This window comes from Salvia splendens, chromosome 9 (assembly GCF_004379255.2).
Source record: "Salvia splendens isolate huo1 chromosome 9, SspV2, whole genome shotgun sequence".
Taxonomy (NCBI): Eukaryota; Viridiplantae; Streptophyta; class Magnoliopsida; order Lamiales; family Lamiaceae; genus Salvia; species Salvia splendens.
This window is the reverse complement of record NC_056040.1, coordinates 17,259,275-17,269,656: the sequence shown is the minus strand read 5'-3', so window position 1 is coordinate 17,269,656 and position 10,382 is coordinate 17,259,275. Positions and strand designations below refer to the sequence as shown.

Sequence of the window (10,382 nt, the reverse complement as noted above, 5' to 3'; positions counted from 1 at the left end):
TAATTGAGCACATTTGGGAAAACTTTGGCGGAGCAGATTAAATTATGTCATTTTTATTTTTTTAGAATTTTAATTATGTCTTCGTTTTTTTTTAATTTTAAGTTGTAATGTTGTTTTAATTTTAATAAAGTGTGTTTGTTTAAATTGAATTGGGTTGAAAAAAAAATTATAAATGAAATTGAATGAATAGTAATTAAGGGACGGTATAGAGACGGTTAAGGGACGGAGCGTTGCAGGTTCCGTCCCTTAGTTAAGGGATGGATGAAAAAAGGACAGTGGGGCCCTCAAATAGTGCTCAAATAGTAGTTAAGAGACGGTTTAAGAGACGGTATAGAGACAATGACGAGCTAAATACAAATTGATATGTCAGTTCTCCTGTTCGATTCTGGATCAATTCTTTTGGAACTTTAAAGGGCGATAAATAGAAAATTTATTTATTTTTTTATGTAAAATAAAAAAAAAACAAATAAAAAAAGTCAACTGTTTTGAACATGAATCGAAATCGCAATTGTATATTACAAGTAATATTAACAATTTAACATTGATTTTTATTGTCTGAATGGGCTGCCGGGATATCTATGTAATTTGAGGCCCAAATCCTGCGATTAGGGTTCGGTTCCTCTTTCTTCACCGTCACATCCATTCAGCTTCCCTGCACTCTGCAATTACCTTACGCCGTCGACATTCGTCAAGGTTTTAGTCTCTCTTGATTTCTCTCTAGTATTGCTTTTTGTGTGCTTATACGTATCGGTTTCTGACGAGGGCAGGTGAGTTGGGAAGATATGGCGGAAGCTGTCGTAGCTGCTGTTTCTCCTCCTGTGAACGAGGAAGATAAGATTCAAACCGGCGTTATGCTCTTCAACCGCTGGTCCTATGACGAAGTTCAGGTCATTTTTCGTTTAACAATGCGTTCTCTCCTCCTTTAGTTTTGATTGATTTTGCTTCTCAATTTCCTATCTTTGTTCTGCTCAATTATTGTTTTTTATTTATTATTTTTCCTTTGTATACCTATCCTTCAAGTATTACTGTGTTTGATTGTAATGACTGTGTTTGTATGAAGTTTTACTGTGTTTGATTGCAATGTATGTGTTTGCTTACTCTGTTTGACTGTAATTATTTCTGATTTCATTACGAGTTCACCGATTACACCATTTGTCTGTTTATGTTGCCAATTTATCTATATAAACTAGCTTCAATATGATACCCTTTTCAATTACACAGCTTGTTTCCTTTTGGTAGTTTATTTTGGTTCATTTTTTTGAACTCACGGTGTGGTTTTAATCTCTTACAGATTAGTGACATCTCTGTGGAAGATTATATCACTGCCACAGCAGCCAAGCACCCAACATTCATGCCTCACACAGCGGGAAGGTACCAAGCGAGGCGTTTCAGGAAGGCTCAGTGCCCCATTATTGAGAGGCTTACCAACTCCCTCATGATGCACGGCCGCAACAACGGAAAGAAGCTCATGGCTGTTAGGATTATCAAGCATGCCATGGAGATCATCCATTTGTTGACTGACCTCAACCCAATTCAAGTCATTGTTGATGCAGTTATCAACAGGTCTGCATTTCCCTGATTGTACACATAATTTTTTAAATCAATTGTGCACAAAACTAAATATTGTAAGTACTTTTTACATGTAAAAGATTTATTCTCCATTGCTCAGCATATATGCATTTCTGTCTTTATGTTGTTTTTGCCTCCCCTGATCATCACTTTGGCTCATTTTTGCACTTGAACTACTATGTATGCAGTGGGCCAAGGGAAGATGCCACCCGTATTGGGTCAGCTGGTGTGGTGAGAAGACAGGCTGTTGATATCTCTCCACTACGCCGTGTCAATCAGGCTATTTACCTGTTGACCACTGGCGCTCGCGAAAGTTCTTTCAGAAATGTCAAGACTATTGCTGAATGCCTTGCCGATGAACTTATCAATGCTGCCAAAGGCTCTTCTAACAGGTGAGAAAACTTGAATCTCAATCTCATCACCTTTGTATATTCTTGACTCGAAAGGTAATATGTGAACCTTGTTGGTATTTACAGCTATGCTATAAAGAAGAAGGATGAGATTGAGAGAGTTGCAAAGGCCAATCGTTGAGAGTCCAAGATTGACAATGCCAATGTCCCTCCTGTTATCATATGCATCCCTCTTTTTGACAATGTAGGAGACGTTCTTTTTGTCAAGCAGCTATGAAATTACAAATTCATTTGCGTAGAATACATGAAGAACCTGATTTAATTTTTATTTTCATTAAGAGAAATACAACCTGTTGCTATTGTTTTAAGTTATCGCATATTTTTCGCAGTCAAGGTTGCACTGATCTGATCATATCATATTTGTACGTCTCTGTTGCGAACCAATTCAATAATTTTTGCTAATAAAATGTTCACTAGTGTTTGGTTGTGATTTTTGTTTTAAAAAAACTTGTGGGGCATAATTCTGTGTATGGATTAAAATTGCTAAAATCACTGTATATTATCAATTTTAAAGTATTTTTTACATGATTTGCACTGCAATTGATACAGCAACCAACTTGTAAAAAATCAATACATAAAATCCTTCTATTCTACAATAATACATACTCTTCTATGCTAAAAGAATACATACTGGACTCATTTTTCACTAACAATACTTTAATTATTTTTTCTTTCTATCTCTTTTACTTTCCAATTGTGCATTAAAATATGTGCTCAACCAAAAGTACATATTCTTATGGGATGGGGGAGTATTACACATCCCTAGTATCAAATCACACTTAGAGGTGTTTGGTTTGCAAGATTATATCTATGATTAAATTTGTATTATGTTTGGTTTATGAGATTGAATCTCATGATTTAATCTTAGATGAATAGTTATGTTATCTTGCTACTATTTTATCTAGAAAATCGAACGCACCATAGTGGGCAAAATATATTACTCCACCATAGTACTACTACTTGTACTTGTATTCTCATTAGTAGTGAATCAACTATGGCTCCGCGCATGGTGCAGAACCGCAGATAATGGCTAGGTTATGCTCATGACCATCTTCATGATTATTCTTAAAATCACTCCAAATTTTGATCTAATGCTGTTTTTTTATTTGAATTTATTGAAATTATAGATATAGTCTATACTTATCTCCGTCTACATTTGCAAATATAGAGGTTGCGTTGATGACATGTACGACCTTCACATCAAACCTATCACAAATGCTCCATCCGTCCCACAAAGATGGTCTCACTTTGACCAGACACGAGTTTTAAGAAATATAATGAAAAGTGAGTTGAAAAAATTATTAGAATGTGAGTCCTACTTTTATATATTAGTTTTATAATAAAATGTGAGTATGAATGAGTTGGTGGAATATGAGGTTCATTACAAAAAATGATAAAAAGTGAAATGAGACAAATTTTACGGAACGGACGGAAATGAAAAAATGGGACAATATTTGTGGGACGGAGGGAGTAACAAATTAATATTCAAAATAAAGAAAATAAAATAGAGAAATATCTGTAGATCACCTCAACGCTCAATCAATCAAGAAAAGTAAACTGGAGAATAATTGGGATCCCATGCACCATCTACATCTATAAGATTTTTTATTAAGAAAATAAAAAATGAGATAAAAATTCCACGATTCATCTCTTAATGTGCAAATCGACGAAGTAGCTCTCTCACTCGTAGTCGTAGACTCGTAGAAGAAGCAATTACCAAACCAAATTAAAATTCCCCAATGCCTTCTACTGCTATTTCTATATCAAAATCACAATTAGAATCACTTCAAAACAATTGTTGAATTCTGTTCTACGCAGTTGAATGGATGTTGACGATGAGTGGGAGCTCCTCTCCGTCGAGGACTACCTCGAGATCAGCGACGAGGCTGGGAAGCAGATTTACTCGCGCAACCCTTCCGCTGCGTCGGTTGTCCACATGAACTACTACATCTCCCAGCCGTCTCCTCAATTTGTCGAAACTACTACCAATCAACTTCTCCACGCTCCTGATCGTGATCAGCCGATTCAGAGTAAGATGAATCCTTCAGCGCCGATCAGGACCCGATCTCACAGGATTTCTTCAATAAATTGAAGGAGGCTGAATCAGTCGACATGAAAGTGGAATCGCCCAAATATGAAGCGAGGGAAGATCCTCGCAAACTCAATTCAGAAATGGCGATCGAGGATGATGGCGCCAACGCGTGGAAGCGGAGTTTGAGCGGTCTCTGCTCGCAGCGACTTTCTGCATCGTCGTCTTCTCCAACAAACATCCGCACGACAATCACAAGCTCCGATTGCGGATTCACACAGACGACAAGGTTAGGATTTGCAGATCAAATTAGTTTTGCAATTGTTCTGCGATGAAGTCTGTTTATCACTATCAGGAAAGGGAAGGAATCACACAATGTTGGAAAAATAAATGGTGCCTTCTTCATTAATTCAATCTATTTTGTATTCAGCTGTTGTACTCTTTAATTATAATTATTTTTATCATTCAGAGCAACATGTTTTTTTTGAATTTGATTTAATTTGGTTGTTGTCAGTACTGTTATTTACTTGAAAAAGCTTAGTAAACAAAGCAACTGAATTGTATAAATGCCCCTATCATGACAACGAAACATATAACAATTTTGTTTTAAAATTCCAAACTCAAAATTTAAATAAATACATTCCCTACTAAAACAAATTTCTGTGAGATACAACCAAATAAACCATAGTATTTAAAATAGAAACACGTTCGAATACAAACCAAATTAACATTACAAAAAAAAAAACAAGAAACTATAGTCCACTAAGTCAAAGAAATACTAGTAATTTCTAACTTACTGTCGGGACAAAAAAATATAAATATAAAAAAATTGAACCATATAGAGTATAAATATATTATTAGAGTCTACAGAATTTTCCCAGTATAAGAAATGAGATATGACCAAGGTCTCTTAGCATCCTTCCAAGTGAAGCATCGATCAATTCTTTCTTCACATCTCACTTTCGATTTATTACCTCCAAAAATGGGACAAAACTGCATCTTTTCGTCGAGCAGAATCGCGTCGTCTCTGTAGGATGGATTTTCTTTTCTTGGATGATCAAAGAAGGGAACATTTTTCCACCACAGCTTAACAGCCTGCATAAAAATAATCAAACCTATCAAACAAAATGAAAAAAGAAAGTAAGAAAAAAGACCTAATATTAATCGAACTAGCTAGCTAATAACGTACGTTCCAATAGGCCATAATCGAGACTCGATGAGGCATCAACCAGAAGAATGCCTCAAGATCATCTGAAGAAATGGGCGTCTGAGTCGCGACTTTCGTGGCCGTGAAGGAGGCTCGGAAATAGGTTCCGAGTTGCGGGTGTTCGACTGCGATGAACGTGAATAAATTCTCACTCGGTTCGCTCACTTTCAGCCTCCAGCTCCCAAGCATGTCCTTTAAGTATTGGAAGAAATCATCTTGAATTAATATTTATTTGTTGACTACATTAATTAATTGATGCAAGAATCAAGAATTTGATGAAAAGACTCACCATGAATGGGCTAATGTACTCGGATTTTGGGACTAAATCTGAACTTGGGTTGAACACAAATGTCACACTTTCACCCCATGGTGTATTGCTGGCCTGAAACAATAGTTAATTTTGTCCCATGTTACAGAGAGAGAGAGAGAGAGAGAGAGAGTTTTGATTGATTAGGCCTTAGGGTTTTACCTCGACAAGGCATTTCTTGAGAATTTTGGTAGAGCCTTCAATTTCATAGCAATAATAGTAATTAACTGGACTTCTTTCATATCCGAGGCTTGATGGAATCCTCAAAAGATGCCTGTTTAATCCAAAAAAAAGATCTAAAGTATATTAGAAAATTAATTTAGACAAATTTAAATGTATATAATGTGTAGCTTATGATATTATGCATGAAACTAGTTAAAGCACAAAGAAGTATTACACGGGCCCGTTTGTCTTGGCGGCGCGGCGGGCATCGTCGGCAGAGAGGTAGTTGGGAGGGGAGTAGGGCGGGCGGTCGAGGTCGATGAGAGCATAACGAGCCAGGAAACGGAAGGCGTTGCGGGCCGGGTGGCGTCGCTCGTGGTAGACGGTGCCTTCGTATAGTGCGATGACATTTCCGATCTCCTCCGAGGTTCGGAGTGAGAAGATGCGGCGGAGGGCGAGGAGGAGTGATAGTATAGTGGAAGTGATGGTGGTGTAGATAATGTAGCATAGCACAAATAGAGGAGTCATTTTGACTTAATGTTGTGCTTGATTTAGGTTGGGGTGTATTTTTGAAATCTCAAAGTCTCCTATTTATATTAGCATGATGGATAGAGACTTTGGATTTTTTTTATTTACGTTGGACTATGGTAAATAACATAATTTCTAGGTAGGTTCTTGGTCCACTTTTAGTTTTTATAGTCCAAACAATATGGTCTTATAATGTTTTTTTTAATTGGATAGGAATTTTAATAGTACTAGCGTGTGTGAACACTTAATAATATAATTCGTTTCATGTGGAATACATGAGGTACTGATCTTTATAAATTATTACCTTGATTAATGACAACATTATTCATATTTATTTGAGAACAGAAAAAAGAAAAGATTAAGCTAATATAAATTACCTGGCATAATAATTATTTAAATTTTTTTCACAAAAGATAACTTACTAACGTTTTACCAAAATTTGGCAAATAAAAATAATAATAATAATAAATAGTAGTACAATTCGGGTGGATTACTAACAGATCCATCCCTGGGGTAAAAGTATCCATGTTAAAAATTAAAAAAAAAACTACTACTACTATAATTAAAATTTTAAAAATATCCAATGCTGAATATATGTTCCATATTTTTGATAACTTAGAGTATAGTAGTATTTGTTTGGAAGACATGCACAGTATTTTGTTTTTGGGAGGAAACATAAATTTTGTTGAGAGTGGTTACATGGGAAAAGCTACCATTACGTACTGTAGTAAATAATTAATTAATTAGCACTCATGATTGACTTCTTCCTTACCAGCCCATGGCTACCTAATAACCCAGCTTTTATGGAACTTAAATTCCCATGTTCACAAAGTAATGTATTTTTATTTTCTACCTAATTATATTAATTATTCAGACCAAGTATATTTTTGAATAATAGAGCGCGTTTCTATTCAATGTCGAATCTGTTAATGGTTGATAATAGATTGGCATATACATGATGCGATTCCACAAAATAATGTACATGAAATTAAGTGAACGTTGTCATATCTCTCTCGAAAATTTGTTGCACACGAAAAGTCCCAACTGTTGTAGTCGTTGGTTCATGTCCGGAACAAAGCCACCCTTGCTTCGAAAGGGGCAAACCTCTCTTCAATTTTTTCATATATATAATACTTCCTCCGTTTACAAAAAATAGACAGTTGTAAATGGCACGGATTTTTATGTATAATTTGTAAAGTAAAAGAGAGGGAGAGAAAATATGGTGAAAGTAGTGTTACTAGATTGTGGGGTCCATATTTAGAATGATGTGTATGGTTAGTATTGGTTTAAAACTTTTCATTTTTAGAATTAGTCTAATTTTGGTGGATGATCCAAAATGGTACTCTAACAACTCATTAGTATAAATTTATTTATTTTTAACCTTCACTAAATGTCCCCACAATTCTCTATCTTTTGATGCAATATGTGGAATTTTCCTTTTGCTTACCCAAAGAGCCATGCTTCCTATCTTGGTTGGGTACGTCTTTCGCAAGTTTGACAGGAAGTTGTTCTACTTTTCTCCGCAAGTTTGAGTCTCTTTTTGTACGTTGGACCTCTGCTCTTTTCAGGCTTTCTTAATGCATCAAAAAATTGTCCCAAAAAATTCTCATAATTTTTCTGTATATATTTTGCCTCGATAATTTCCTAGCTTTGCACTTGAATCAGGTTGAAAATTGGCATTTGTTGGTTTCTTTCTAAATTTTTTAATGTTAATTTTATTTAATTAAGTTGATAATAAAAGATAAAATATATCCAGATTGTGTTTACGGTTTTTCCAGAAATATGGTCAACGTTTTAGCCTAAATTTGTGTACATTTATTTAGTACAAAAAAAACGAACATAGACCACCATTCCAGTCCAGTCCAGCTACGGTTCAAATCGTTGCATTAGCTCATGATACTTGGACAAACACTACACAAATTATAATTCACACTTCTTAACTTTTCATTTTTAGGCACAATTCCTTTATACCTATTTTCATTTATAAGTATTATTTACAAAAAAACACACATATCCACCATTAATTAGCTGCCTAACATATGCACAAAACAAAAAATTACAATACCAAACTTCTAACTAAACCAGTTTCACAGTGTCATACTACTTTTACGAATCAAAGCCTTAAAAGTTAATATACATAAATTTTCTTTGCTTCTTTTCTTTTCATGCATGGTGTACATGAAAATGTTGAACCCCACCCAGCATCACTCATGCCGCGTCTCGACCACATCCCGCTGCCCTCTTCCGCCCCTAGTATAACCCGGGGACTATGTAGCCACCGAAGGTGAGCGTCCCAGCAGCTTGACGACCAATCTGCTCCGGTGTATATAACCACAGAAGACAGAGGAAATAATGATGATTCTACTACGTATTGCTGCTCAATACTCTTGAGGATTTGGGATTTAACTTTCACTCTTATAGCTCAGAGAAGTGGGAATTGTTTGACATATCTTTGTATTTTGCACGAGATTTTCAACATTCAAATGATATGGTATTTGAACAGCAACTGTAACATGTGTAGTATGTAATTGGATTATATTCTATTTGTTAGAATACCAAATTTTTTTGTTATGTTTCAGTTCATGAGTCATGAGATGAATTTTATATCCCACATTGATTTCGGACAAAACTAAAGTGGCATATATAAATCACTTCTTTGATAACAATAAGCGTCCTTCAGTATATTATTGTGTTTCAAATTGGTATTGATCTAGGTTATAATTACATAGCTACTAACCTAGCTCTGATACCAATTTAAATATAATTATATACTTAAAGTTTTTATAAATTATTTTTTGTAATACTCTTTTAATTTGTTCATTAATTTATAATTCATTATATATTCCTAAAGCTTTTCAATTGTATTTATCTTTTTATAAATAATCTTCGAGATTATTTTATAGGAGTACTTATGCTTCTATTCCGTTTTTAGTTTTATTAATCACTTTAAAGATTATTGGTACTTAATTTATTTTTGTTCTTTAACCGTGTCAGAAATGACAATTAGAAAACCTAGGATCACTTTTCCTAAAATTCAAATGATAAAAAAACACTTTAGAGAATAGAAGAATTAATCAGTATAGGCTGAATCGAATACTGAGGGTTAACATTTTTTTAAACTTGTGTGAGGCCATCTTAAAGTAGGAGGGGTCAATTGTCAATATCTAAAATACAAAAATAAGTACTACTCCTATAATTACAAATGTGTGATTAAAAATTTAAAAAATGAGTGTGGATCTAGTCATCAATGAAATATACCAATGAATTAATTGTGTTGGTGCATGACTAAATTTTTTCGACTAAATTAATCTTGTTAGAGGAAACTATGAGAGGTAGCAGATCTAAGGGGCTACTGATATTGAAGAAGAAGATGCATGATATTGGGTCGATGAACAAAGGATTTGATAGATTCTGGAGGACCGGACGAGATAAGAAGGTGACTAAAAATACTTACTATTTATAGTAAAAATAAAATAAGATAAAAAAAAAACTCGTATTGGAAGATCAATGTATCAAACAATGAACAACCAAAACATAAAAAAACAAAAGCATAACCCTAACCCCACTCTCCTTAGCCCCAGAATCTTCAACCCTATGCATCCCAACATCATCCCTCCCAGCTTTCAACCCAGACCCATCCACCGCCACCTCCGCCACCACCCTCACCTTCTTCTCCTTCGAATACCAGAACAATATCTTGAACCTCGGCCGCGCCGCCAGCTCCACCCGGAACCCCGCCGTGCCCCCTCCCGCCACCGTCTGCGCCGCGTCCTCCCACGGCACGCCGCGCGTCTCCACCACGTCCCGCCTCCGCGCCGCCCTATTCCGCCCCTGGTAGAACCCGGGGACGACGTAGCTGCTGACAGCCTTGCGGCCGTAGTAGAAGGTGAGCGTCGCCGTAGGATATGCTGCGGATCTGCAGGTTGTTTTCGAGGTCGAGGACGAAGAAGAGGAAGGGGTTGGTGGCGGCGGAGGTGTTTTGCGGCGGCGCAGAGGTGTCGAGCGCCGGGACGTAGAGCTGTTGGATGGAGCAGTGGGGCCCGGGGAGGTGGAAGCTTTGCTGGATGAGGAAGGCGGCGAAGGCGGCGAGGGTTGTTAGTACTCCGCCGATTAGGGCGATGGTTGTCCATAGACTGGTGTCGGATGATGACGAGGTTGTCTCGATTACTA

At 36.3% G+C, this 10,382-nt stretch overlaps 2 protein-coding genes across 3 annotated transcripts; one reads left to right on the top strand and one right to left on the bottom strand.

The window, feature by feature from the left end:
- Positions 1-567: 567 nt before the first annotated feature.
- Positions 568-2,287, top strand: LOC121746692 (40S ribosomal protein S5-like). Of its 2 annotated transcripts, none has more exons than XM_042140606.1 (5): positions 568-693; positions 768-887; positions 1,292-1,563; positions 1,758-1,961; positions 2,046-2,287. In XM_042140606.1, exons 2-5 carry the CDS (start codon positions 783-785, stop codon positions 2,098-2,100), a joined length of 636 nt encoding a protein of 211 aa, XP_041996540.1. In that variant the 5' UTR covers positions 568-693; positions 768-782; the 3' UTR covers positions 2,101-2,287. The 2 variants fall into 2 exon arrangements, with proteins under 2 accessions (XP_041996540.1, XP_041996541.1); XM_042140607.1 differs by having other exon boundaries at positions 758-887.
- Positions 2,288-4,721: 2,434 nt separating this feature from the next.
- On the bottom strand, positions 4,722-6,218 carry LOC121747837. The gene is made up of 5 exons (XM_042141973.1): positions 5,920-6,218; positions 5,685-5,796; positions 5,505-5,597; positions 5,198-5,407; positions 4,722-5,103 (listed from the first exon to the last, which is right to left on the bottom strand). Exons 1-5 carry the CDS (start codon positions 6,210-6,212, stop codon positions 4,873-4,875), a joined length of 939 nt encoding a protein of 312 aa, XP_041997907.1. The 5' UTR covers positions 6,213-6,218; the 3' UTR covers positions 4,722-4,872.
- Positions 6,219-10,382: the final 4,164 nt, after the last annotated feature.

Bases quoted from the DNA above. Each gene is read 5' to 3' on its own strand.
- LOC121746692 (XM_042140606.1), top strand. From the start codon at position 783: ATGGCGGAAGCTGTCGTAGCTGCTGTTTCTCCTCCTGTGAACGAGGAA. The intron at 888-1,291 runs GTCATTTTTCGT...AATCTCTTACAG, and splicing joins GGTCCTATGACGAAGTTCAG to ATTAGTGACATCTCTGTGGA. The intron at 1,564-1,757 runs GTCTGCATTTCC...CTATGTATGCAG, and splicing joins GTTGATGCAGTTATCAACAG to TGGGCCAAGGGAAGATGCCA.
- LOC121747837 (XM_042141973.1), bottom strand. From the start codon at position 6,212: ATGACTCCTCTATTTGTGCTATGCTACATTATCTACACCACCATCACT. The intron at 5,797-5,919 runs GTAATACTTCTT...TGGATTAAACAG, and splicing joins GCCAAGACAAACGGGCCCGT to GCATCTTTTGAGGATTCCAT. The intron at 5,104-5,197 runs GTACGTTATTAG...ATTTTTATGCAG, and splicing joins CGATTATGGCCTATTGGAAC to GCTGTTAAGCTGTGGTGGAA.